At 46.7% G+C, this 27,369-nt stretch overlaps 1 protein-coding gene across 4 annotated transcripts in view; it reads left to right on the forward strand.

Annotated features, from left to right (window-relative positions):
• Positions 1–27,369, forward strand: part of LOC144125340 (uncharacterized) — a 134,368-nt gene that overhangs the window by 13,985 nt on the left and 93,014 nt on the right. For all 4 annotated transcript variants that reach the window (XM_077658622.1, XM_077658624.1, XM_077658621.1 and 1 more), the window contains exons 2-7: positions 5,767–5,834; positions 17,720–17,833; positions 19,514–19,554; positions 19,628–19,677; positions 20,045–20,104; positions 26,564–26,632. In XM_077658622.1, coding sequence (XP_077514748.1) covers positions 5,767–5,834; positions 17,720–17,833; positions 19,514–19,554; positions 19,628–19,677; positions 20,045–20,104; positions 26,564–26,632 — 402 coding nt within the window. The remainder of the gene's footprint in view (positions 1–5,766; positions 5,835–17,719; positions 17,834–19,513; positions 19,555–19,627; positions 19,678–20,044; positions 20,105–26,563; positions 26,633–27,369) is intronic.

Here is a 27,369-nt window from a genome sequence, read left to right on the forward strand (position 1 = left end):
AAAGCGCTGCGAGCTTGCAATCGACCCGCGCGCTGACATCCATGCCTTCAATAAGTGGGCAAACTCAAGTAGACAAATCTGTCAAAGAGGCTGAAATAAGACTTGCGGCGTTTATCACGGAACACAGTCTACCCTTTAATGCCATGGGGCATTTAGTTGATGTCAAAGCGTCGTGTGACGACTCGCAGATTGCAAAGAACTTAAGTTGCCGCCGGACAAAGTGCGCTGCCATCATAAAGAATGTGTTTGGAGAGGAGAGTCGCGAAGAGCTCTGTTATCGAGCTTTTGCGCAAACAAAAGTTCTCCCTTAAGTCGACGAATCCACTGACAAGGCAACAGTGAAGCATCTGTCCCTCGTCGCCCGAGTAATGAACGTCGACGGCGGCATAATAGATGCGTTTTTGGACTTAGTACCACTCAGTGATGCGACTGCCAGCTCTCTCTATACACTAGCCTGAAGGCAGTGTTCAGTGCTGCGGAAATTCCGTACGACAAAAATTTGATTGGTTTTGCGGCCGACGGAGCGAACGTGATGATGGGTGCACATCATTCCGTCGCGTCGCTGCTACAGGCAGAAATTCCATGCAGGCCTCTTCATTATGAAGTGCGTTTGTCATTCGTTCCATCTGTGCGCCTCGTATGCATGTAAAACACTTCCGAGAGGAGTTGAGGATCTGGCACGCGATGTTTTCAACTACTTTTTGTCGCCGAAGCAGACATCTGCCTTCCAAGAATTCCAGAAGCTTGCAGAGGTGAAACCACACAAGCTGTTGCACCGAAGCCAAAGAAGGTGGCTGTCTCTACAAGTTGTTGTGACACGCTTACTTGAGCAGATGCCTGCCCTGATTTTGTTTTTCAAAAAAGCCGCCACTGACGACCGCCTGCTTGCTGCAGAAGCCATTCTGGAAAAACTGATTGACCCGTCAACAAAACTCTACCTCGAGTTCCTTGAGTATGTCCTGCCTTTTTTCACTAACCTAAATAAGGAAATGCAGTCGGAAGAAACCAGAATCCACTTGCTCCATGAAAAAGTTTCGGCCATGCTGAAATGCATACTTGAATGCTACATCAAGCGGGACTACTTGGAGGCCACAGCGTTGTCCGATGTGCGGTACAAAGACCCAGCCAAGTTCCTGCCATTGGAAGAAATTTACCTCGGAGCAAAGCCAACTGCCGCACTAGCCGGTAACACGCACGGCTTAAACGATAATCAGGTTCACAACTTTCGGCTGCGGTGTTTAGAGTTTTTTTTATTGAAGCAGCTCATCAGATCTACCTGCGGTTCCCCCTAAAAACTGAACAGATGAAAAACCTTATAGACCCGAAAGTTGTCCTGGGAAAGACAGTGCCATCAATCGCGTCGCTTGCGGTCTCCTTTCCTCTGATAGTGAAAGAAAACGAAGAAGTATATGAACTGGACAGGGAATGGCGACTTTCCGCAACATGGAGCTGAGCGACTACGCTGACTTGACTGCGAGCCAGTTCTGGCACAAAGTGTCTCAAATGAAAAAAGGAGACGGTTCACAAGAGTACCCCCTGCTGTCAAGTTTTATGCCTGCCACACTCCAGCGCCGCTGTCGAACGAGTGTTTTCGCAAGTCAACTTGGTGAAAACAAAGCAGAGAAACAGATTGTCAACAGAAGCGTTGTGCGCTTGTGCAAGAGAAGCGTTGTGCAAAAAGAGCCTTGATGGACAGCTGCTGTTACAAGTTCAGGATCACTCCTTCTCATTTGAAGAGGATGAACAAAGATATGTACGATGATTAAGACTAAGATTGTGTGCGCGTCTAATGATCCTTAATTGTTCGTGCGCCATATAATAAATCTAGAGAGTTAAGAAAGATATATCTTAAAGCGTCAGCATCGACACTGCACGCGCGTTTACGTTATTTCTGAATACAGTATCATTTGCATCGTACGTGTTTTTATGTTATTGAAGAAAGTGCTTCGATCTGTGCAGCTTTTTTTTTAAAAAGAAAAGCATTGTTCACGTTTGCTATACCGCTTCGTTTCAACGTGCTGCTCAATTCCAAAACAACATATATATTCTCAGTTTTAAGGAACCATTTTCTGATTTTGTAATTACCAACTCTACGTCTGAATCACTGCTATATAACTAGTAAGACTAGATTTTTGAGGATGTCAAGTTCTCGTGATGTCATTTCTTAGTCGCTCCAACTACTGTTTGACGATCTTTGATTGAAACTTGATAAATAAAGTACTGGGCGGTGAGGTACGCCATTTCACAGCTTCTGAGTGTTCTGTTTGAGGCGAGAAGGGAACTTTCACGAAGTCAAACGTGTTCGTCTTTCTGTCTGCATCTTAAAAAGACTGTTAATGTTTTCTGAACAAAATACTTTGATGCGTTAAGGGGGCTTAGCAAACAATGGAAGCTCTTTCAACTTGGGTTCAACTCCATTCTATTTACAAAGGGCTGCAAGGGTTCTTTGCGCGTAAAGATGAGCCTGCTGAAGGAGCAGCTCAAAAGGCGGTGCGGTGAAACAGGAGTCGTTTGCTCGAATTTTACTTCAGATAGAGGGGAGTCAGGAGAGCGTCGTTGCTGACTCCCCCTTTATCTGGTGGTGCCTTCTGTGGACCTTCTATGCATTGCAACTTTACAAAAAATTAAGAAAAAAGCTACAGTTGCGGCTAACACACATTTATTTATCTCTGATAAAATGTACAAGACATGGAATAAAGCGTGAACTGCGTTGAGACTTTGTTAAAGCTGTAATCGCCCCATTAACAAGTAAAGAACTAAAAGCTAGGGATTTTTCTTCAATCTAGGGATTTTTGTGGGTTCATTTTAGGGATAAAACGTTGACCTGAGTTGGCATCACTGGCTCTTAGATGCACGTTTGCAAGTTGAGAGCACTTGCTACTGTTACCGCCGCTACCTGGACTTTGTGTGAGCACGCTGATAAGGATGTGAACAAGTGAGCCATCCGCGTCTGCGAGATAAGGCCCCAAGTTGCTGGGGGCGAAGAACAAGCGTGTCCTTACGTACGGTGAGCAGACGCAATGTTCCCGATTCTGAAACTATGCACAAAGCCTCCACCGCAGATTTATCGCCAACCAGGACGGGGGTTGGCGATAAAGCTACTCGTCGCGGGGGCTTAGTGGTTAGGGCGCTCGGCTACTGATCCGGAGTTCCTGGGCTGAAACCCGACCGCGGCGGCTGTGTCTCGGTGGAGGCGAAACGCTAAGGCGCCCGTGTGCTGTGCGATGCCATTGCACGTTAAAGATCCCCAGGTGGTCGAAAATATTCCAAAGCCCTCCACTACGGCACCTGTTTCTTCCTTTCTTCTATCAGTCTCACCTCTATCCTAGAGAGAGAGAGAGAGAAACAACTTTATTGATTCGAGCTCGACGTCTGCTTAGACGCCGTCGATGGGAGTGGTTCCCTGTGCCGTAAGCTTACGGGGGGGGGGGGGGGGGGGGGGGGGCGGTTCAGGTGTCTGCCGATATATGAGACAGATACTGCAGGCTGGGTGGAAATGAAAAGGACACTAGTCGGCCACTGTACATAACGTCTGATGACGTTCACATGGGGCCGTCCCTCTGCAATACTCCGCACATTTCAAAACCTCTTAACACGTTTTCCGCGAAACCCTGTGTTTACGTTGTCCGAACTAAACATTTGCAGGAGTAAGAAAATTACGGGCGCTCTCCCCGCGCGAACCAAGATTTATTATTCAAATTTTAATTTATTTGTACATACTATCATCGTTCCATCCAGGACCAAGATAGGAATTGGGTACAAGCCGCAATTTGTGGTATACAAAATATGCCATCTGTATGGACTGTTGCTTCGAATATATGGAAAGAAGGGTAGAAAGCGGCTCTCGGTTGTGCATGGCTGTAAATGTCAGCGTTTGTCCAGAGTGCGTCTCTATGCTACTCCCTGTCTAATTTCGCGCTGAAAAAATGCATCGAACTGTAAATGTCGTTCATGCAGGTTGCCATGTATTCGAATAATTCACTAGCGGCCAGCTATTTAAGAATATATTTAATCACGTAAGTATCTGTATAATTTCAATACGTTTCCGACAGGCTGGGTGTGCGTTTTTTACTCGTGCAAAAAGAAAATAATTTACGAAATTGACTTGACAAGTTAACAACGCGTCCGTGCACCACGAGCTAACTCTGAAACGCACATTAAAGAGTTTTAGCATAGCGGAGGCGTACTAACGTAAATTACCGGACGCCGGCTGTGCACGCGAAGTGTCCCCACCTGGCCCAGCCCCTGACACTGCACGTTCGCAGGAGGCGTACGTCTACGCTAGTTCAAGCCAAGACCTTGTTTCTATATCACTGTATTACGTTTTGAAGCGTCTTTTTTTCCTTGATGTGCGCTTGCGAAAGCTGTGAGCAACGTGTATACATATGCGAAGCGCTAGTCTCCAGCCAGAGCTGTGGCCAGTGCTGTGCAGGAGAGCGACGCGTCCATGCGATGATGACCTCTTAAGCAACGTCGCTGTCGTATATCAATGCAACCCCGTTAAGCTGCCTCGCGAAAGAATTTCTGATGTATCCGCTATTACGGACGGCGGCAGCCCGTCTAACACCGCTCAGTTTCGGCTATCCCTAAGTAGGGAGGATTCATCGCCTCGCCGTTGTGCCAACATATTCGTGCAGTCGCACGTAGTGCTATGCTACAAACCGTTAAAGACAGTAAAATGCACCACAAACATCGAGTTTAAGAGTCGCACGTCAATATCTCTGTTACTGCACTGCGGTTGCACCATGTCATTTGCGCTATGGGTGCCAAGCCTCTTTTATATACTTTTTTGCAGAAAAAAGAACCTCACGAGGAGGTTATCACTGTTTAACGCGAGATTCAGCGCGAGTTGTTTGCAGTGGTGGTCGAAATGTGGTTTACTTAAGGCGTAAACCTTTCTTGGCCCATGAGTGCCGTGGACGGAATTTTTCCGCACGAGCTGTCAGTCATATGTTGTATGGCAAATAAAGCGAAAATGTAAAAGTTGATTAAGCACAGTTCATAAGCAACATATATGTAATAGAATAAAAAATCAGGAATGAGAAATAATAAACCAAAAATAAAAACTAAATAAAATATTTAAAATGAAATAAGGGAAATTAAAAATTAAAAGATAAAACAAAACAATAAAAACAAGAAAACTGAAAAATAAAAGTTAAAGCAAATACAGAAATGAAAAATGGAGGAAAAAAGAGAGGACAGGGAAAGGCTTTCGCATTTCCGCTCTTAAGCAGACGTAAGTGCAATCCCGTAACTTTTTACTGCTTGTCTCCTCGGTACTATGCGCGTGACGTGACGGTGTTCGGACCAATCCCAGTTCCGCGTTGTGCTGACGTCATGCGTTGCGCATAAAATGAATCAGCGGTGCGCCTGCTTTGTTTTCCGTCCTCCCCTCTTCTCATCGGACTCCTCTGTGTGACGCCAGTGCCGCTGTACTGGGCAGCGTGCCCTTCGCGGCGGTCGCTGTTAAGGGGGGGGGGGGGGGGGGGGTTGTTCTGATACAAAATTTTTTGCTCGGCCCCATTCCCTCCCTATCTGTTAGGTTTGCACTCGGAAACCTGAAAAGGAATAACGACGTCGTTTCCCACGAACGACAGCGCTCAAAAAAAAGGGCTCTAGAAAGTGAAGTTGTGATGTCAACAAAGAATTCCGTTGCTATGTTATACAACGTCTATGATTTTACAAACTTTTTCAATTTGAACTTTCATTTTGTTTAACTGGCCTTATTCGCGTTGGCTCACTTTGCGTACTTTGCTCTGATTTCAGGTGAAGATCAGAGGTTTCAACTTTGCCAAGCTGTATTTTGGAGTGAAAGATTATGACTCTGCCAAGCGGTATGTACTCTTCTCAATTTTGATATTTCATGAGTGAGCTCACGGGGCAGTTGGTGCTCCACTTCTGACAACGCAGAGCGAAGAGCAGGTGCAAAGAAAGAAAGAAAGAAAGAGAGAGAGAAAGAAAGAAAGAAAGAAAGGCATGCACCAGCGCTCGTATGGGGTCTCGCCTCTTTTACGACGAGAGCCGTTAATGGTAACCCACCCTGAGTCGTCTTGTAACTGAAGCCCGTTGTATCTTTTTCATATATAACACGGCGGGCGTTTGTTTAAATTAGTTTTTTTTTCAGCTGACTTGGCATGGACCCGAACCGCTTGGGTACCAAGCCAAGGCCAAGACAGATAAGACGAAATTAAGAGGAAACCGAACTATATAGACTAGTTGGTATATCATCTTTATAAGTTTTGGAAAGCGCTAGCTATGTGCAAGGAAAGGACACAAACACGACGAGGCCTTTCTTGCATGTATCCAGCGCATTCCAAAATGCAAAGAAGAGGAATGTTCAATAGGGCAGTAAAAATCGTGGTTAGAACTGTTTTAGATGGGGTCAGATCCCCACATAAGGGCATAGCAACGATGCAAGGCTTAACAAGGGTGGAGAGTATGCTGCATGAATGCGGATGCGTAGCTGAGTGAACTTAATCCGATGTTTACACAAAAGAGCGTAATCACATGCTCTTCCAGCTATTCCGGACAAGTTCAGGACACTTGCGCTGTCGCTTGATGTAAGCTTGCCACTATACAGGGTGTTTCACCTAAGACATTACACAATTTTTAAAAATAGCCATTGAGTTAGAAGAGCACGTTTTTTCGGCATAGCATTGTCAGCGGTGTAGCGCATCATAATGCAGCTAAGATGTGTTAACTATAGCAGGCTGGTTCACTAATACTGTATAGTTAACTTGTAACTATTACTGTTAGGCTTCTTAATTATTGAGAGGTGTGTAGGCCACTGTAAGTAGTATCCATGTCTTTTTGTTTTTGAATTTCGAAAACTTGGTCACTCTCGACGCTGCGGTCCAACAAATTTTTTTTGCTGCATCACGCCAAAATATATCTCGAGAAGACCTATTCGAGAAACATGCAGGCAAAGCAACCTCTCCATTGCACGTAACTCGTCGAAATAGGCGAAATTCGTTAGGTCACAGCTCTGAGGATAACTGCGTTTTCGAGATTCTAGAAAGTGATGTCGATATTACTTACGGTGGGCTACACGTCTCTCGGTAATTAAGTAGCCTAACGTTAATATTTAAAAAGATAACTTTAATATCAGTTAACCATCTAGCTAATTAGCACATCTTAGCTGTGTTGTCATATGCTGCATCGCTGACAGTGCTATTTCGAAAAAAGCGCTCTACAGCCAGTATAGCGAGCAATATGGCGAAGCGCAATGAAAGTTTTTTTTTCTGGGTTGGGGGGGGGGGGGGGGGGAGAAAGTACAGTAAAGAAAGAAAGACAGTAAAGTTCAGTGAAAGGAAAGGTGAAGAGGTCGGCCAGCGGCGATGTGACCCTCTCCTGCTACTCCACACGGCGGATAGGGAAAGGGAATAGAAGGGGTGTCTGAATCAGCGGCTGAACAGTCGCCGCGCCGGATGAGGAAGCGCGCGCCTTCTTGAGAGGCGGTGGAGAGGGCGCTCTCGAGGCTCGTGCTGGGCGTGGCTGGAGGCACGTCATTGGCCGCCACCCGCGACGCGTCGGCAGTAGGCAAGATGCTGTCCGGCAATATACTAGACTCCTCCGCCTCCACAACGCTGGGGAAGCATGGGGAAGCGCTTCTGAAGGTGGCCAGCAAAGCGGTCCCAGAGGCGGCGCTTGAGCCGGAGGTTCTTGAAGCTCCTCGAGTCGTTCTTCCAGAGGCACAGGTTGCTCTCGATAAGGGCGAAAAGCTCGGCCAGTGACTCGTCGGTGTGCGCAGGCTTAGCGACTGACAGAAGGGACAAAAAGAGTCCAATAGATGGCTAAAAGGCCAAACTGAAGCAATAATCAAAATCACTCAGTCGGAAGGTTGCAGTCCAAATAGACAGGACGTTGTAATGAAAAAAAAAAAAACGGGTAGTGATTGTTCGTCAGTAACATCGAGCACTATTTATATCTAACAGGGTCAAGTCCGATGGCGATAGGGCTTTGATTTCATTTCACTCTAGCACTGCGGCTGGTAAAAAAGATTTTTTAATGTTTTACACAGCAGACCAATTTCACAAAGCCCACTGCGCATGCGCGCGTTTACTAAACGCAGTCGGGACCCCTTCTTCCTTTCTTCTTTCACTCCCTCCTTTATCCCTTCCCTTACGGCGCGGTTCAGGTGTCCATCGATATATGAGACTGATACTGCGCCATTTCCTTTCCCCAAAAAACCAATTATTATTATTATTATTATTATTATTATTAGCCCTCTACTACTGCACCTCTTTCTTCCTTTCTTCTTTCACTCCCTCTTTTATCCCTTCCCTTACGGCGCGCGGTTCAGGGGTCCGCCGATATATGAGACAGATACTGCGCCATTTCCTTTCCCCAAAAAACCAATCTTGGTTGTAGTCCTTCGCGGCGTCGCCTGCATGACAACCCACCTTATTTGGCACCTTGACTGGCATTAGACCCGGTCGCAACAGCTTTCCTCAGTGTCGTTTACTATGGTCAGCTAAAGGAAACAGAGGCGCCACTACAGAGTTTCGAGGGGTAGTGCTAATCACAGCAGCGCTGAGAGGGTGTGCAGTTGCTGCATTTATGGAGCGACACCGGTGGCGACGCTACGCTTACTACTCCAAACTTCGTGTTTAAATTATTTAAATGTGCTTGACCACCACTTTTGCTCATTTCGCCAGCAGAACATTTATATGCATAGCGATGCACTCGTTTGAGCGCCCTGATACGTCGCTTGCAGTTCTTGCCATGTGGTTTTGCCCTGTTAATTTTCGCGGTATTCATCTAAGCATCCACTAGCCGTGCCACAGAATGCTTGTGGTTTGTATTTGTTCGTCCCGCTTCTTGCGTAAAAATTACCGTGCGATTGTTTTATTTGCTTAAATAAACGTGTAACTATATTCACGAAGTGCTTGGTCGCTTACCAGCAAGAACGCTGAGCAGTACGAACGATCTATGCAGTTTTTTTAATAGAATTGTGACAAATGCGTGTGTTAAGTGTAAAATCGAGAAACGAGGAGTGAATCAGGGACGTTTTCAGTGCGCCAGATTTTAGGGTATAATGTTTTTTATACTAGTGGCCTATTAGTTGATTTTTGAGTGCATTGTTGTAACACTGATTCATTTAAGAGCGTTAGCTCTTACTCATCACATTTCGCGGTTTGGTGGGGTCTGCTACTAACCTGACATCACAGCGCCATCTGCGGCAGCAACTACTTAGCACGTTTCGAGATTTCGTGCGGCCTGCTCCCACCCTGAGATCACAGCGCGATCTGTAGCAGCAACTACAAAACAGCGCACTTCGCATTGAGACTTGTAGCGCCATCTACAATAGCATTGTAAAAACCATCTGCCGCGTGCCAATGATGACGTCACGCTACAATATGGTCGATATAGGTGGAACTATGTGAGTATGACGTCAGGGGACCAAATCGCGGCATAGTTGCGGCTTCTCGAATCAAAGATGGCGGCCATTAAAATTGGCTGTGACCTCCTAGCATCCTACCTCTTTCCCCTCCTGAATCCGACCGCCCCCTTTGGTTGGAAGTTCAAGGGCCTCCCTCAAAACTGAACGGCACGTAAAAGGCTTTTCGGAGCTTCAAATATTAAAAATTAACGTTTTTGCCAGTGCACACAGGAGAACGGGGACACGCCGGCTTAATATACAGAATAGGGCTTCTTCAGCTGCCTCTCATGACCAGCTTCTGAGCTGTATTTTCGGGACCTTCATTTGAAGAATACATAAATTCCAGGGCCCTCTGCTTTGCCCAGCTGTCCGAACACATGAGACAACTCAGGTGAAACCACTTGTCCCACAAATCTAGCATGCACGCAATAAACATCATCATGGCGACGCAAGCATGGCAGCTTCTCTCGCGTATGCATGCCACGCACAGAGCCGACGCGTAGGCTTCGCGGTGGCGTATCGCAACTACTGGTGACATCGGTCGGTTTGAGGACAGGCCGGACAGCGCTCGTCCTGACCACAACTGTCTTTACCCGCGTTCTTTCGCGCTGCTTTTTGGACGTCAATAAACACCGACTATCCCAGCCTACGTTTCTCCTTCACGATAAATTGGAGAATTATGAACGCTCGTGACACAGAAAATCCGGCGTCTTCGTTGGCGTCTTTGACCGAGAGCAAAAAATCCCCGAAAAATCCCCGGAGAAGCAACCTTGGAGATAGGTGAGCCAGCTAGGTCTCGTGACCTTGTGGCGTCATCACAACCTGCCCACCGGATTGTGAACAAACTACGCACAGTGGCAGTTACATTGATTGGTCGCGAGAGGTTACCCGGGAAGAGTAACCTGGGTCGCGCAAGCGCCACCGGTGGCAGCACCTGCCATCGCAGGGCAGTGGCGCATCGTTTAACCGCTGCACGACTGCGTCATTAGTGGTATGAGGATTCCCAGGTATCTATGAATGTTGAGTAGGGAATGACCAATCCTGTATACGTGGGCATTAACCCATTAGCTATCGCGACCCTTAAGGCGGAGCTTAAGCGTTCCGTCCGATTTTTTTTTCCTTAGCTCGCACGCGTACTTTTTCAGCGGTAACCTACTCTCACCTTTGTAGATGCGTGGCGTGGAGTACTGCAATCGGAAACTTCCTTGTTGCTCTCCAACTAGCGAAATATAATTTTATTCAAGGAGGCCCGCAAGCCAAAAGTACGTTTGGGCCGAGGAGTGGGCCCAGCATGTGTCAGTCAGCACTGACATGCGAGCCATTGAATGGCCTCACACGTCTACCCGCGTTGACATATGTGAGGGGAGTGGGGCCGTAGGTCACTTTGTATATAGGTACAAAGAACACCTAATGTCTTATACATCTTTGCTTCCTCATCTTTTTTATTACAACGCCGGGGAGTAGCCCCACATGTAAGTTCCCGTTGACATGTAAGTGAAGGAGCGGGCTCATATGTCGATGTCGATCCGCACTGACATGTGAGCAGTGGAATGGTTTCACATGTTCGCATCGACAATAAAGGAATGATGTGGGGTCAATCCGCTTGAAATGTTAGCGGGGTGCGATTTCTAGGTCAGCTTGCGTAGACATTTGAGGAGTGGAATTCGCAATGAGATGTCGCGTATGAAAAGGGCACAACGCGGGCGTGTGACACAACTGCCGCGTTCACTTCTTTCCAGGGACGAGCTAAAGTCGTGAGCTCCACTTTTTGCCGCCAGTGATCGCCGCGAACGGTTATGCTGAAGTTTCACTCTGGGATCTAAAACTGCCTTTTTACTACGGGAGCCGATATCGTCGTGGTTCAGATGTCGCCCGATCTAAGTGCAAAACTCAGCTCGAAGGGAATTTGCGTTGTTTTTAACTTTTATTTCGATCCTCTGCCTGTCTTCGGTCGTTAGCCTGTTGTGCCAATAGGTGGCGCGGGCGGGCCCTGTTATTTTTAGTTCTTTTCTAGCCCTCTCTAACGTATGTCTTCAGTTGCCGTCTCCACGTTACTTCGCTCTGCCCGCAGACATCCGCGTCGTGCAGGAAAGTGTGCTTTCCTGCAAGAAGCCAACCGGTCGGTTGTATGGGTGGGGAGCGCATCGTAAGCGGCATTTTTCGCTGCGTTTTGAACGGTGCACGACGATGGGCCATGTTTTATAACGTGATCGTATAATACAATACCTTCTTTAATGACTGCTAGTTCACTTTCGAAGGACTGGGTCATGTCTTATAACGTGATCGTATAATATAATACCCTCTTTAATGACTGCTAGTTCGCCTTCGAAGGACTGGGTCATGTCTTATAACGTTATCGTATAATACAGTACCCTCTTTAATGACTGCTAGTTCGCTTTCGAAGGACTGGGCCATGTTTTATAACGTGATCGTATAATACAATACCCTCTTTAATGACTGCTAGTTTGCTTTCGAAGGACTGGGTCATGTCTTATAACGTGATCGTATAATACAATACCTTCTTTAATGACCGCTAGTTCGCTTTCGAAGGACTGGGCCATGTTTTAAAACGTTATCGTATAATACAATACCCTCTTTAATGACTGCTAGTTTGCTTTCGAAGGACTGGGTCATGTCTTATAACGTGATCGTATAATACAATACCTTCTTTAATGACTGCTAGTTCACTTTCGAAGGACTGGGCCATGTTTTTATAACGTGATCGTATAATACAATACCCTCTTTAATGACTGCTAGTTTGCTTTCGAAGGTCTGGGTCATGTCTTATAACGTGATCGTATAATACAATACCTTCTTTAATGACTGCTAGTTCGCTTTCGAAGGACTGGGCCATGTTTTTATAACGTGATCGTATAATACAATACCCTTTTTAATGACTGCTAGTTTGCTTTCGAAGGACTGGGTCATGTCTTATAACGTGATCGTATAATACAATACCTTCTTTAATGACCGCTAGTTCGCTTTCGAAGGACTGGGCCATGTTTTTATAACGTGATCGTATAATACAATACCCTCTTTAATGACTGCTAGTTCACTTTTGAAGGACTGGGGCTGTACTTTGGGACATTTCGTTTGGTTTCCCGGTCCCTTTTGTTCTCTGTCATTCGACGATACTTCACGGAGAATTAGGCCACAGCGGACGACACCAGTGGCAGTGGACTAAAATAAATTAAAACTAAATGAAACGTTATAGAGCACGGCCCCGATTCTTCAAAAATGGACTGGCGATCGTTAAAATAGTATTGTGTCATTCGATTGCACAGTATCGGGTTATGCATGATGAGCTCTGTCTGCTACATCTGTTGTTGCGCCCATATTGCTGTAGTTGTGTTTTGCGATTGAGCAAGCGCATTGTATCCACTGGCGATTTTCCGTGTAACGATTTTTACGTTGTAGCCATTTTCAGAGCCAAAAAATGCAGCCTATTTAGCTTACTCGGCCAGATGCGAAGTATGTGCGCTAGCACGTCGCACTTCATGTCGACTTCGGTTCGAGGCTAGGGTATCAGGCAAAGATCGGCGAAATGGGACATTGGGGACCTCAGCGGTAATGCAGTATAAAATTTCGGAACCGCTTAAAGCACCTCAAGAAGGCACTGCGAAACGGGTGTGTTCCGTATCCATTGCGAAAGGCGTGGGTTCGATCCTGGCCGCGGCGGTCGCATTTCGATGGAGGCGAAATGCTAGAAACCCGTGTGCTGTGCGATGTCAGTGCGCGATAAAGAACCCCAGGTGGCGAAATCATTCCGGAGCCCTCCACTACGGCGTCCCTCGTAGACTGAGTCGCTTTGGGACGATAACCCCGGGTAAACCAAACTAAACCAAACCATTGCGCACGCATGGAAATTGATGACTGAGACGACGACATGCAGTGCACAGTACGAGAGTGTGGCAGTTAAATACAAGGCAGTGAGTGAGAAAATCTTTTATGCATAGAATAAATGGTCCTCATTCCTGAAGCCCATTGGCTTTTGCCACCGTTCTCTCCCGGTTCATTAGCGAAAGCTGCATGGTCTTCCGAATGTGAGCTGGACAGCGCCGCCTCAGTTGTTGGGTTATTGATTCTTGGAACACCTGGATTGTTCTTGCATGCCCATATCATGTGGTCTAAGTTAGCCACTTCATCACAGAAGGCGCAATGCGGATCGTACGAATTTGGAAGCATATAGCTGAATTTGATTGGATTTATATAGGTACTTGAAAGCAACTTCCTTAGGATGACCCCTTGCTCCCTGTTTAAATTTTTGTGTGTGCGGTTCGGCTCATACTTTTCTTGCTATTATCAAATGTTAGAGTAATTCCGTATAGCTTAATAACAGTTCCGAATAACCATGTTCCTGCGAACGTTATTTATGCGGAACCCTGGGTAATTGCACGCGGGCAGCGGCTTGAGCGCCTTCGTTTCCAACATCCGCAGTGTCCTGGAGTCCATATCACTACTGACCTAAAGTCTGTGTCTTCTATAGCTTTGATTATTCTGCTTGCGTGTTTACCAATCCTTCCTCTGGTATAGTTTCGGCATGCAGACTGGGAGTCTGTAATTGCACGCGAGACCTTCGGGGAAACCATCGCCAAAGCAATCGCCGCCTCCTCCGCCTAGGCGATTGCCTGGCATCGAATTGATTCCCCGTTAAATAATTTCTCTTGTGCATCCATGCATGCTATGGTTTATATCCCGTTGGCAGGTCCTGCCGCGTGCACGTAAACTGCCTCTTCCGTACCGCCTCATGTTCTGCCGATGGCGTTCGCTCTAGCGTTTATTCTTTCCTTATGAAATTCTGGGTGCATATTTCTCGGAATGGGCTGCACCTCGATCTTGCTTCCGTGCTGGCCTTCCAAGTCCTCTCTGTCCCGCGTAGACCAAATGCATGGGAGCCCTAGTCTATCGAGTATGTCACTTCCTGTTGTGCTTCCTGAAAGCCTTATTCTCTGCGAAATCGAATGGCCTTCAATAATTTCGCCTGCAGTGTTGTGAGCGCCCATGCCTAGTATTCTTTCTGTTTCTGCGTTAACCGCGGTACTTAGTGCTCTTTTATATACTTTGTGTATTAGGACGTTTAACTTGGTCTTCTCACTTTTCTTCCGTTCCCGATATGGTGCTGTGTAAGCGATCCTGCTTTCAGCAAAATGCTATATCAACTTTATGATGCCTTTTCCTTTAAGACTATGCTTGTGGTTTGACAGCCTACTAATCATTCTCGTTACTTGCTCAGTTGTTGTCTGAATTCGCCTAATGACTTGTGCGTTGTTGGCCTTGCTGTCTATTAACAGACCTAAGCTTTTCTCCGCAAGTGGTACCTCTTGAATTTTCGCTCTCCCAATAAATAGTATAACAGGGTCAAAATCTCCTTTCTTTCTAAATATTAGTGACTCCGATTTGTTGGGTGCGCATTGGAGTCCACAACTATTAGCGCATTCTTGCACGGTATCCGCCGCACATTATAGTTTTTCCTGCATGCTCCCAATTGACCCTCCGGAGGTCCAAATCGTAATGTCATCAACATACAGCGCGTGCTTGACACCCTGTATGCTGCCCAGCCTACTCGGCAGTCCTAAGAGGGCAATGCTGAAGAGCAAAGGGGCTAGCACTGCCCCCTGCGGTGTGCCCCTACTTCCCAGTCTCGTGTACTCTGACGACTTCTCCGACATTGTGCTTGACTCTTCGGTTCGAGAGAAATTCTTTGAAATAATTATACGTCCTTACAGCACAATTGCATTCCTGTAAATTTTTGAGTGCGATATCATATTTGACATTATCAAATGCATCTTTGAGGTCTAATGCTGGGATAGCCCTGGTCTGATAGCCTCTAGGTTTGTCGACAATTCCTTCTTTTAGCTGTAAAATTACATCTTGGGTTGAAAGGTATGATCTGAACCCGAGCATCGTGTTTGGGAAAAGGCCATTCTTATCTAAATGTCTAAGTTCTTTTATGCATTACGTTTCTTCATCAACTTGCCGGGGCACGACGTTAGCGATATTGGCCTGAAATTTTTGATACTGATCTATCTACCGGTTTTTGGAGTAAACAGAACTTCTGCCGTCTTCCATTCTTCTGGAATTTTTCCTTCTGACCAGCTTTTGTTAAAAACTCCATGATAGCGTCCAACGACTTGTCGTACAAATTTTTGGCGGTCACCTGATCTCTCCCAGAGCAAGTATCCCTTCTCATATCCACGAGTACGCCTCGTACCTACCAGGTTGTGATCCCTTTGTCCATTTCCTCATTCTGTGACCTCCTTGGTTTTGATCTCCTTGTCCATTTACTTATTCTATGTGCCCGTGTAGTCTTCCATTTCCAGACCGAGACTCTCCGATTGTATGTATCCCCTTTTAGGTTCTGCAATGAGCTCATTTTCGTTTCCTCTGAAGTTGTCTATGACCTTCAGCAGATTTACTTTATACCCCCTCTTGCCTTTCCTGGGTCCATCAGGCATCTCACTACGGACCAGGTTATCTTGAGGGTAAGTCTGCCATTGAAAGGATCGCAGAGGATGTGCTAGTTAGCCTTGGCCAAATTCGAAGCATGCTGCTCCGCGTGCTCCGTAAGCTCTGCTATTCTTTTCTTTAGATTCCTATTTAGCTTCTGCCTCCTCCATCTCTTTGTGATACCTCTCCTCGCTTCTCATAGATGCAATAAATGCGGGTCAATTGCCGAAAAGTCCTACGATGTCTTGATCTTTCTGGTGCGAGTTCCTACGCCCTCCAAAAGCGTTTTCGCCCATGCGTCGTAGTCTTCAATGCTGTGCTCCTCATTTTCGCTCCTGCACTCCCTGGCTTTATCCCAATTGGTAATTCTCATTGCCACTTCTTCCAGCTGCCCTTGTTGCACTCCGCCGTAGTCTGCAGTATAAAGTGGTTGCTTCCCAAGTTCCCTTTAGAATTCTCCCAGTCTGCATGTCTTAGATCTTTACCTGGATCTTTATCCGGACTAGTGTCTTTAAAGACACTATTGCCCAGTCTGGTAGGCTCGCTGGGGTCCGTTAGGATCGTTACCTCTGCATTCATGATTGCACCTGCTAAGTGTTTTCCCTTCGAAATCTTCTACGAGTAGCCCCATAGGTGGCGTGCGGCATTAAAGTCCCCTGCAATTAGCAGTGGACCTCCATTAGCTGCAGTCTTGGCTTTTCTAATAATTTTCTCGAACCTGCCCCTTGTATCCTTTGACCTGCTATAAATATTTACGATCCAAGTGCTCTTGCTTTCTCTTCGAAGTGGTAACATATCTATGAAAGTATATTCAGCCCTATTAAGTCCCAGATCGACGATTTGTGCCGTGTATTCCTAGCGTACTAATATGCACGTGCTTGGGTGAAGATAAAAGGTGTCGTATTCAATTCGATTCGCGTCCGCATATTGCATTTTCATAAGTATGTAAATAGCGTTGTTCTTAAACATCAGGTGTGATCGGTTGCAGAGTTAGCATAGTGTTGTCGTGCCGTGGACAGCGAAGCCGATCTGTTTGCGCCGCCGTGGTTTCGAAACCCAAGCGTGGCGCAGTCGCGGTCACATTTATTTTATTTCTGCAGATCTAGCTGGCTTCAGACATTCAAACGGGCAACGGGTATTTTTTTTTTTTAGATTGGAAGCACTAATAAAGCCAACATGCTGCTGTCCAGTGTCGGCCGTTTAACTGGCATACATTTAGCATTGCAGGTTGACGAACAGGCTGCGTATTTTGTGTCCGGGTGCATCATAAAGCTTTAACATTTCTTATATCGTTACATGCATGTTTTTCATACGTCGAGTGCTTCCATGTGCTCTTACAAGACGCTAATAAAACTGCTTGTGTACTACTACATTTGCGCGTGTTTCTTTTTCGCAGTTTGATATTTTTCATCGTTTTCTTTCTGGAATAGCTTACCAGTGAAATATAAAAACAAATCCGCTATGTAATACAAATACAAGACGTGTACTGTAACTGCTAACTATAACTATATCTTGGAAAAAGAAATAATAGGGGTAAACGATAATAGACTGGAAGCGGGCAGAGTGGGTGAAGGAACAAACGCGTGTTAATGACATCCGAGTTGAAATCAAGAGGAAGAAATGAAATTGGGAAGGGCATGGCAAGCGTAGCAGGGAGCGGCTGAAAGTTAGGTGGGTGTTTGTGATTAAGAAGTTTGCGGGGCCGCGGTGGCCGCAACTGGCAAAGAACAGGATTAATTGGTGAAACATGGGAGAGGCCTTTGCCCTGCGCAGTGGGCGTAGTCAGGCTGATGATGATAAACCGACGTGTCCTGGAGTTCTTTCGCTTTCTTTTTTGTGCAAACACAGTTGTGCTGTCTCGCAACTGCACGGACTTTGTGGTGTGTGCAGGCACCTGGCCGACTACCTGAGCGTGCAAGAAAGGCAAGCGGACGCACACAAGCTCATGGGCAAGATCCATGAGGCTATCGGAAGCCCACATGAAGCCCTGAAGTCTTACAAAACGTAAGAATTGGTTATGCAAGAGCACATTCTTCTATAAATATGCTGCGTAGAAAGTAGAAAATGGTGTTTTTAGAGCACCGCAATACCTTCTTTCTTTATTAATAATGCAACGCAACCGTAGATTTAGCACTACTGAAGAACTATCATATCATTACCTGCCACTAGCTCATGCCTAGAAAGCCGCATTGCATTATCGCTCCAGGTTCAAGAAAGTTATGCGGATTGCATGCACTCTCATACACTCGCAATAAAATGTTTACGGGACACAATATTAGTAAAAAAATTAAATTTCTTACCAACCCTTAGCTGTACGTGCATTTTGACCTTGGAAGACGTACATGGGGCGGCTGAGCATGAGCGTGGAACCCACAATATGGGCGACGTATGAAGTGTCACTGCTGGCGGACGTCTGAAGCTTTTTATCTAATTCTAACGGCTGACTTAACATATATGTTTGGGCGCCCGATTGTAATTAGTTATTTGTTTTTAGCCGTTAATAATAGCCATGCCAGTTTTTGTAGCATCTGTAACGCGATCTGCCTGACCGAATTCTGGCCGTCTCGGCACAATTTAAGCTGAAACCGTGAATATATCCGGAGAGCGTGCGAAGCTCCACCCACGAGCATAGGTCACCTGGCGGCGCACGCGTCACGTGGCCTTCTGTTCCATCCGAGCACGCTGCTCGTTCCTCAAAAGCTTTTCCCCGCGTCGACAGCGGAGCCCTCCAGAGCGGGCGCGTCAGTGACGCCGAGTGACGTGTGTGTTCATGCATGGACGCAGCTGCGTGCGTTGCTTGCTCCGCGGATTCGCTGCATAGCAAACGTTTCTACAAGCGTTCACGCCCAAAAGCCGAGGCTTCCCTCCCTGCCGTATAGAAGTTAGTTCGTCGAAGAATCACCTTCCTTCCTGTCTTCTACTGTGGAAGTCTTCGCTCATACACTCGCTGACAACGATACACGCAACGCGCACAGGACACCTGATAGTCCTACTGCATGCCCGCGTTCCACGTTTATTGAGAGCTTTCATTTAAGCCACAGTGTCTGCCATGTTGGTGTACGCAGAGCACAGCGAATGACCTCGCGCATTTCCAATCGGCTTATCTGCACCTTCTCCTACCTGCACTCCTGAAGCTGTGTGATGTACAACGTCATGGCGGCCGTCATGTCACATGCGTCTCGAAACGGTTGCTCCCGCTGTCTAATGGGGAGAGATGGTTACATTGGCGGCTGTCGCTGGGACAGGTGGCGAGGCTTACCTTACTGTCTCACTCGTGATGGACGCCCGGAGAGCGCCGAAAAAGGAAGCTATGAAATAATGGAGAGGCAGTCGTCGCAGATGACATCGCTGGGCGTGCGCTCCATTTCGTACATTATCGGCGATGGCCGCCTCGTCCAGAGTCCGTTTATCCTTTCACTTTTTAAAACCCTAGCTCTCTAAGCCAGACTTTGACTATCTTAGAGCTCTTGGAACTCATTCGTAAATCGCTATTGGTGACGGCACTGACGTCACCAAATGCAGAAGTGCGCAGCACACTGCTGTACCCAGCCTCCAGAATCAGATTTTCTGCATCTTTTCACTGACAGCAGTGTTCTCCTCCCTCGAAGCAGACACATATGAGCACACTGCTGTTCAGTTAAAGGATATGCCATCGGTTTTTATTAGGCGAATTTTCTTTTACAGCTCCTTGGACCTTGAACACCAAAGGGATGTCATACTGAGAAGTAAGAAGTCTTCCTTGTATTTGAGTTTAGATACAGGCTATTAATAGGAAAATGTTTCCTGTCTTCTTTGCAGTCTGTAATATCTACAGCTGTTTACCTGTTGTGGACAGAGCAACAACACAGGTAGGAGACAATAATCCTTTCTAGACAGAAGTCTTGGTTTCCTCTTGGCAAAAATAATAACACAATGGCATTGAAAGCATTTTAGAGAGTTATGATTCTCCTTACTCTTTTTCTCATGTTTTATTCTATGCTGTAGCTTTCATTGTATATTTAAGTACAGCTGTATTGTTCTTATTTTTGTACTAGGGATACAAATTAGTTTTGTTAACTGCATGCATCTTCATGAAATCATCATTGATGAAGGTTATTGTGGCGAGGTCTTTTTCTTGGTTTGGCAAAAGCATGGAATCTAGAGTTTTAGTTGGTCGCAAGTAGTTCACTCGCTAATCATAAGTGTACGCTATGTGCGACCATCTGATCTTTTCAGTACTGGCTGCAGCGAGCAGAAACTTTTTTTCCTGGACATGAAGTAGTGATCAAGCTCAAGGTTTGTGACTTTGTGTCGCATTTTCTAAAACGCTAGACTAAATTTTTTTCTGAAGGTTTTTACAGTTTTGCTGTCACTTTTATTTTGTTTGGTGTACTATAGCCAGTGACTTGGTAATGGCTTGTATGTCTAGATTTTCATACCCAAAATATGTGGCTAAACGCTGCTTATATCGTTGTTACAACCTTTGCGGCACGGCGTCTGCGATTGCGCCCGCGTATTTTAGCAGTTTGCTTTTCTCGGCCTGTCTAGTGCTCTTTTCACAATTTCAATGGTGCCGGCTGCATCCCTGATGGACAGAATGGCAGGGCCATATCGTGTTTAGAAAAAAAAAAAGGATCGGTTTTCTAAACAAGAGATAAAGATCGGTATCGAGAAGTTCCAAGGTGCGCCTAGGCAGTGTTGTTTTATGCTGCCGCTTCTTTCTTCCTTGACGCGGAAGAATTTATTACTAAAAGACACTGTACCTGAGCTTTCGTTGCGGAAACAGCTTCGGATGAAAATTACAATAATTGGACATAAATATATGTTATTGAAGAATAGGGCTACAATTCCGTGAGCGTGGAAATGTGCGTGAACTGCTCAAGTTTTTGAGCCATTCATGTCGCATTTGTGAAATACAGGATTATAAATATACACACACAAATTCGCAGATTTTCCTTGATAGTTGAGCATAATGTGTGTCTGAAAGGTATTATTGCGTCCTGGCCCGAAGCAATTATCTTTATACTGATCATGAAATGATCGCATTTGCTTACTTTCGATTAAGTTCATTCGCACAGCATAAATATAGCTCGAAACTGCTTAATGTACCTTATAGGTCCTTCAGTTGAACACGGCTTTGAGTGACGTTGATAGTGCGCGTGGCACCCAGCTTGTGCTTAGGTCCGAATGCGTGTATAAATGCCTGAAAACAAAATTTCTGAAAGTGTTTAAGCAAGAATAAATTGTAAAGTGCATCACAGTCGAGCCTGTTTTTAACGAACACACGCTTTCTGCGCTCGAAAATTCCTTCGTAAGTGACTGCTTGCCGTTGTTAAACCAAGGCAGCGTCGCGAAAGGAATAAAGAGCCGTGAAGTACTACGGAGCACGCTTTAGCGTTTGACATTTTCTCACGCTTCACGCGCGAGCACAACAGCCGCATGTGCTAACGTATATGCGAAGCATTTCTTAATTTATGTAATGACAAGTTTCATTCGCCGAATCCTGATCCGTAACACGTATTTACTCCCGTAATTTGCGCACTTTTTTTCTTTAAATTGGGGCTTCAAAGAGGGGAGGCGCAAATTACGCGGAGATTTCGCGAACATGTTTTTAAAAACTTATACAACGTCGTAACATGCAATATACACCGTATATGTTGCCGCCTGTACGTCGTCCCCCGGGCACCCACTCGCGCACCTCGCTGGCCAGAAAAACAAAAAAAGTTCCGTCCTGCGCACGTTACGTAGTTACCGCGGGATGGCATGACGGCGCGTGCCCAGCTCAAAGCAATAAACACGCGACGGTACAGTCACAAAGTCACTCGGAGGCGAATGGAGATAACAGGCGATCGCCCTCGCATGCGCTGGAAGTTTGCTCTCGCAACTGGTTTTTTGCCCGCGAAATCGCGTCGCGCGCCCGACGTCCGCGCTGGCGTTGACGAATTCACTCCCGCATGTTCAGCAGCCGAGTGGCGTTTTTTTACAGCCCAGTTGTGCGATGCGCGCGCCCCCATCCATACTGAAATCAGACGGATGCGCAGGAAGCGAAGCCGTTGGCTCTCGCGCGCGAAATGCTCGCGAGCGTTCAGATTCACGTGACGCCCGCTCCGGCTCTCATTGGCCCTCTTTCGCTGCCCTCTCCGGGCGTCGGCGTGGCGTCGGCGTTTTTTTCTGTTCAGCCAGAACCCGACGATTTGGCAAGAACGTCCTCTCCGGCGGCAAAAAAACGCTGCATGCGGGCCACGCGGTCCGGGACCAATTTCCGCCAGCGCCGCCGCGGCGACAAACATGGCGGCGCCCTTCGACGCAGAACCCCTCGCCTCGGGATGAATTCGTCGTTGCTGCCTGTTTCAGCGCCTTCACTGGCCATAAATGAGACACCGGTCCATCGCTTCGTCTCACATCACCTATAAGTAAACGTATAAGTGGTAAATTTGCCTTATTTTTATTTAGAGCGACGATACTGCCGCTACTAGGCTTACGAGGAGTGCCGGTTTTGTTGACAGTGCTAGTTCCCGTCCTGACAAGCAGATGGCGCCACTAGGCTGGGCGTTTCGTTGCGAGTTTGTTTGCATACGCTGAACTGCGTTACTGCCTTTAAGTACGTAAGCGTGCATACGGTAATGGCACACAGACAGCGTCGATTTATGCTCTTTTTTAACCATATCTGTGTACGCCGCGAGCGGTGACGTGGTGGCCGGGAGGCGTGTGGAAAAGCGAGAAACAGCAGCTGCGCGGCGGTTCCGCCTGGCCTGGACGTCAGCAGATGAGAACAGGTCCTTGTTTTCCCGGCGAGCGAAGCGGATGCGGCCGGTTTTGACGTTGGCGGGAAGCGACGCGGCGAGGCCGATCGGGGACGGCGCGTTCACACTTGGACATTCGGCGGCGAGAGCGAGCGGAATCCGCTGCCGCGGCAGAGATTCCGCCGAAATACCTAGCGGAAAGCCCGATCGGTCCGGAACCGAATTCTGCCGACAGAAAAAAATATTCCCGCCGCGCCAAACATGGCGGTGCCCTTTAATGCAATACGCCTTTATTCGGACTGAATTCGTCGCTGTTACTGCCTTTTTCAGCGCGTTCACTGGCCATAAAAGAGCCAGCGGTCTTATTGTCTCATCTCCCTCATAAGAAAACGTGTGGGTGATAAATTTGCTTTATTTTTATTTCGGATTACGATTCTTCTTCTAGGCTTAAGAGGGGCGTCGGTTTTGTTGACCACGGCCGGTCTCTAGAGGAGTAGCGCGCGCATCATCGAGACCGGCCGTGTGTTGACAACAAGGGTTCCCCGCCTTGTCACCAGATGCCGCCACTAGGCTAGACTTATCGTTAAAAATGGCGTAACGTACGCTGCATTTAGCCTACGCAAGCGTGCATACGGTTTTGGTATGTAGACAGCATCGCTTAACCTTTTGCCATATCTGTGTACGCCATGAGTAGACGACACACAGACGATGAACGGCAGCCGAGAGAACGAGGCAGCATCTCGGGGGCCGCGGATTCCGCTCGCTCTCGGCGCCGAATGTGCAAGTGTGAACGCGCCCGATCGTCGGAGTCAAAAGCGGCCGAATCCGCTTTGCTCTCCGAATTTTTGGATGTGATTTTTGGACAGCTCGCAGCGCGATGCGAGCTGGGTAAATGCATATCGCGTAAACGGCACGCAATTCTTCCCCTCGCCACTCGCTCCTTCCGTAGCCGTATCTGACGATGCGGCCGCGGCGATTTTCCCAAGCTAGACAGGAACACTATCCCAAGCCTGCCTTGCGCGCACCCGCGTGCACGCTGGTGGTGTGGCGCAGCAGGGAGCGTAAAATGTCCAAGCAAAACTTTTGAAAAAACAAACAAAAAACACGGGCGACAAATTATGGGTGCGGAAAAAAACACGCAGGTGCAAATTACGCCTTTAAATATGGTATTGTGGCCGTAGTTAAGCTGTACTAGCTGTACTACGTGCAGCGTGTTCCACAATTCAACGTGTGCCGTAGAACACGCGTCACAGCCAAACCGGTGAATTGTTGGAGCCCAAATTTAGCACGGAAATGGCATTTGGTCGGCAGAATTGTCTTACACCAGATTTTATTGGGTACTTGTCGGAATAATTAGGAAAAGTCACGTATTCGCATCGTCTGCGGCGGCGACGAAACGAAAAACGCCGCTTTATCAGCGACTGCAGCGGTGGAGCCATCTCGTTTCTCCGTCGTAGAGATTCCGTAAAGGAGGCAGAGGAGTGTTTTGCGGGAGGTTTGAAGATGCTTTGCCACGAACAAACTAACCTTTTTGTGGTCATTGATAAAGCAGTTGCTGGACAGTCTTCAAACCTCCCGCCTCCTTTGCCCATTAGGGCACCTCCTTCTTCCTTTTCTTCTTTCAGTCCCTTCTTTATCCTTTCTCTTACAGGGCGGTTCAGGTGTCCCCTGAGATGTGAGACAGATACTGCACCATTTCCTTTCCCCAAGCGGCACCTCTTCCTTTCTTTTATTATTCCCTCCTTTATCCCTTCCCTTATGGCTCACGCACATGGTTCAGGTGTTGGCCATATGTGAGACAAATACTGCCTCATTCATTCCTTTCCCAAAAACCAATTTTCATTTTCCTCCTTTGCCAAATCTGCATGACCCAGAAATGAGATGGCTCCCAATAGCTGAGAAATCGACCTGTTTTGTTTCATCGTCGCCGCAGATGATGCGAGTATACGAATAAATTTAGGCAAGTACGCCGAACAAATGTGGTATAGAAAAATTCTACTGTCCAAATGCTATTTCTGTGCGATATTTGAGGTCGAACAATTCACCGGTTCAGCTGGTTTAATTGTGGAACAGTATTACATCGCCACCGCAAAGTTGTTTATTCTGGCTGTTTATTTGTTTCGTTTTGTTCTTTATGAATAAAACCAAGCACGTACACTAGAGAGGCTCCCGATATACGGATGCTTCCACATAGCGACTGCAGCAGCACCCGTTTGGGTGCACCACACTGGGGCTTAGTCTTAGAAGTGTACAGCGTTTTCAGTGCATGTGCTCGTATATATGCTCTGGACATTAAGATTCTTGCGTGCATTGCTCGAAGCTTATAGTGCACTCTGAATAAAGCTGTATTTACAAAAATGATCCCATTAGGGCTTATTTGAGATACATTACATTTTTTTTCAACTGAAACTTAGAGCATGTAACTGCCAATAGAGTTGTAGGGTGCATGCAGTTGGAAGCAGCCCAAGACGAGATGTCTAATGTGTGGTTACCACTGTTTATTTTTTGCTGCAGTGTGTAAGAGGTGCAGAACGCTGCTGCGAAAGTGCAAGCGAACACGCGCGGGGTTGCCTGGGTTGTCTCACGTAAACGTCACAAGTCCCAGTAAACCATTGCTCACTGCATGGGTGCCGTATGGAAGCATGGGACTAAAACACACATGGACTGTTGTGCCAGTACAGACGTGTCTAGAATAGGGCACTGTGGTTCCAGCGAGCTGGCTTCAGCTACTGCTGGGCTGGGCTTCCTACCAAGAGAGGTCCGAGGCGAATGCGACGAACGATTACTGCGTTTACTACAGCCACTACAGCGGGCAGGTAGGGTGCCAGTGGACGCGATGAGCCGGTGATAAGTGTCGATTGGGGGCACATGCAGTTGCCGTAGGTTCTGTGCGCTCGTTCACAGCAGACATTGGGTGCACGGGAATCAAATACACACCGACTGTTGTGCCGGCAAGCCGGCGCCACTACAGAGTAAAGACAAAACCTTGTCATTTCGATCCCCGTCAATTCGGATGATTAAGATAGATGACGAGGCTCCGGCACATGAAATTCAATGAAAGCCCATGAAATTTGAGGGCGTCAGAGGCTCGTTAATTCGGAAGCAGCTTGGCTCATACCGGTTAGCTGCCGATGATGCAAAACCCGCATAGGAAAGGATATGGCCCCAAAAGCCTTTCTCGAGGTACAGTGAACTATACTCGAGGTCCAGGCTGTTGGACTGCATGATACAGTGTTGCCCGCACACCTCTGGCATACGTGCAAGTTACAGGTGGTCAGAGGATCCTAGCCATATAGTTTCGGTTTCCCTCTTCTATTCGTGCCATACGTGCGGCGCCGGTGGTTATTGGCTGCACATCGATAAGCCAGCCAAGCACAGCTCTGCACCGTTTCCAACAGTCATTGGTGTGCCACTGGTCTTTTGTTATCACATCGCGCCGTATCGATGCTGAACCGTTTACCTCGCTACCATCGAAGTGGTTCTTCCGTTCTTCCAGTGTGCCAAAACTAGGCACTCGTCACGTACGTGCTGTCCGTAGTTTGTGCGGTGTTCACATGCGGCAATGTCATTTATGAGTAAGCTCTACTGCTATGGATGACGTATCGTGAAGGAGACGGCGCAAGCATATCATTTTCCAGCATTTATGCCTCGACATTTTTCCATTGGGTGCGTGTAGTGAAGCATCTGACGGAACTTAATTACAGGAACTGTCCTATTGCTGCACAGTTTTCATCTCAAAAATAGACAACAATCGCCAGTTTTCCACCAAATAAATTTGCAGTGATGGGAACAGTTTATTGGCTGTAATTTTTAGAGGCCATTCAACAATTCTATTTTCAGATAATTTGTACATTTTTACCTGTTCCTTGAAGTCTGAACTCATAAAATTTTCCTGCAATAATTATTCAATGTTATTTTAAAAAATATGTGCATCTCTTTTTTGAATAATTGTTTCAAGCTGCATGAAGTATACTGTATACCATAACACTGATTACTTTTTTTGCACTGACAGGAACGCATGGCAATGGGAATAGGCGTGCCAGACAGGAAAGACATGGAGGAGCAGATTAAGTTGGAGCTGGTGAGCACTTGTCAGTTTTCTTAAATTTTCATCTTGAGCATATGTTTACATGCCCAAGATGAAGCTCATAATTATTCTGCTGAAATAGTACCTCAGTCGACAGGATGGATTCCAGGCACATGGTGGATGCTTATTGTCTCAGTAATTGCCTCAAAAATGCAAGTGGCTGTGTCCAAATCCTCAGATTTTGTGACGGTCTCTTCATTTTTATCGGTGGAGGACAGCATTTATGTGCATCTGAAAACTCTGGCAGCCTGTGCATCAGAAAAGTGGTACCACTTCACTCACATTTTTGCATGTCACTATTACATACTTGTGGCTTCCTCTAATATCTAACCACTGTATGTTTGAGCTGAGCCATGAGTTTTCAGTTTCCCCTTTCAAATCACTTTCTGATTTTTCATAGTTTGTGTACTCATTTCTTGCCACACGTGTGTCATAATTCAGATTTAAAAAAAAATTGCATTTGGCTAGTTGCAAGCGAGCAACCCCTTCCAATAAAGTGCATCGCAGCTGGTAGACACAATAAAAACACTGCACACTCTCGTTCTAGGCAACTGGCAAAGTGCTGAGGTAGAGACACTATGAGTAGTGGCAGTGCATGTCTTACAAAAAAAAGTGGGAAGTTTTATCTTGGGAAACCATGCCGAGGATAACTGCTTGTGGTGAATGCATTTCCATGTTGCAGCTGGGGCATTTATGGGTTTGTCATATATCTGTTACTTCAGTTCTTTTAT

This window comes from Amblyomma americanum, chromosome 3, assembly GCF_052857255.1.
Source record: "Amblyomma americanum isolate KBUSLIRL-KWMA chromosome 3, ASM5285725v1, whole genome shotgun sequence".
In the NCBI taxonomy this organism is placed as follows: Eukaryota; Metazoa; Arthropoda; class Arachnida; order Ixodida; family Ixodidae; genus Amblyomma; species Amblyomma americanum.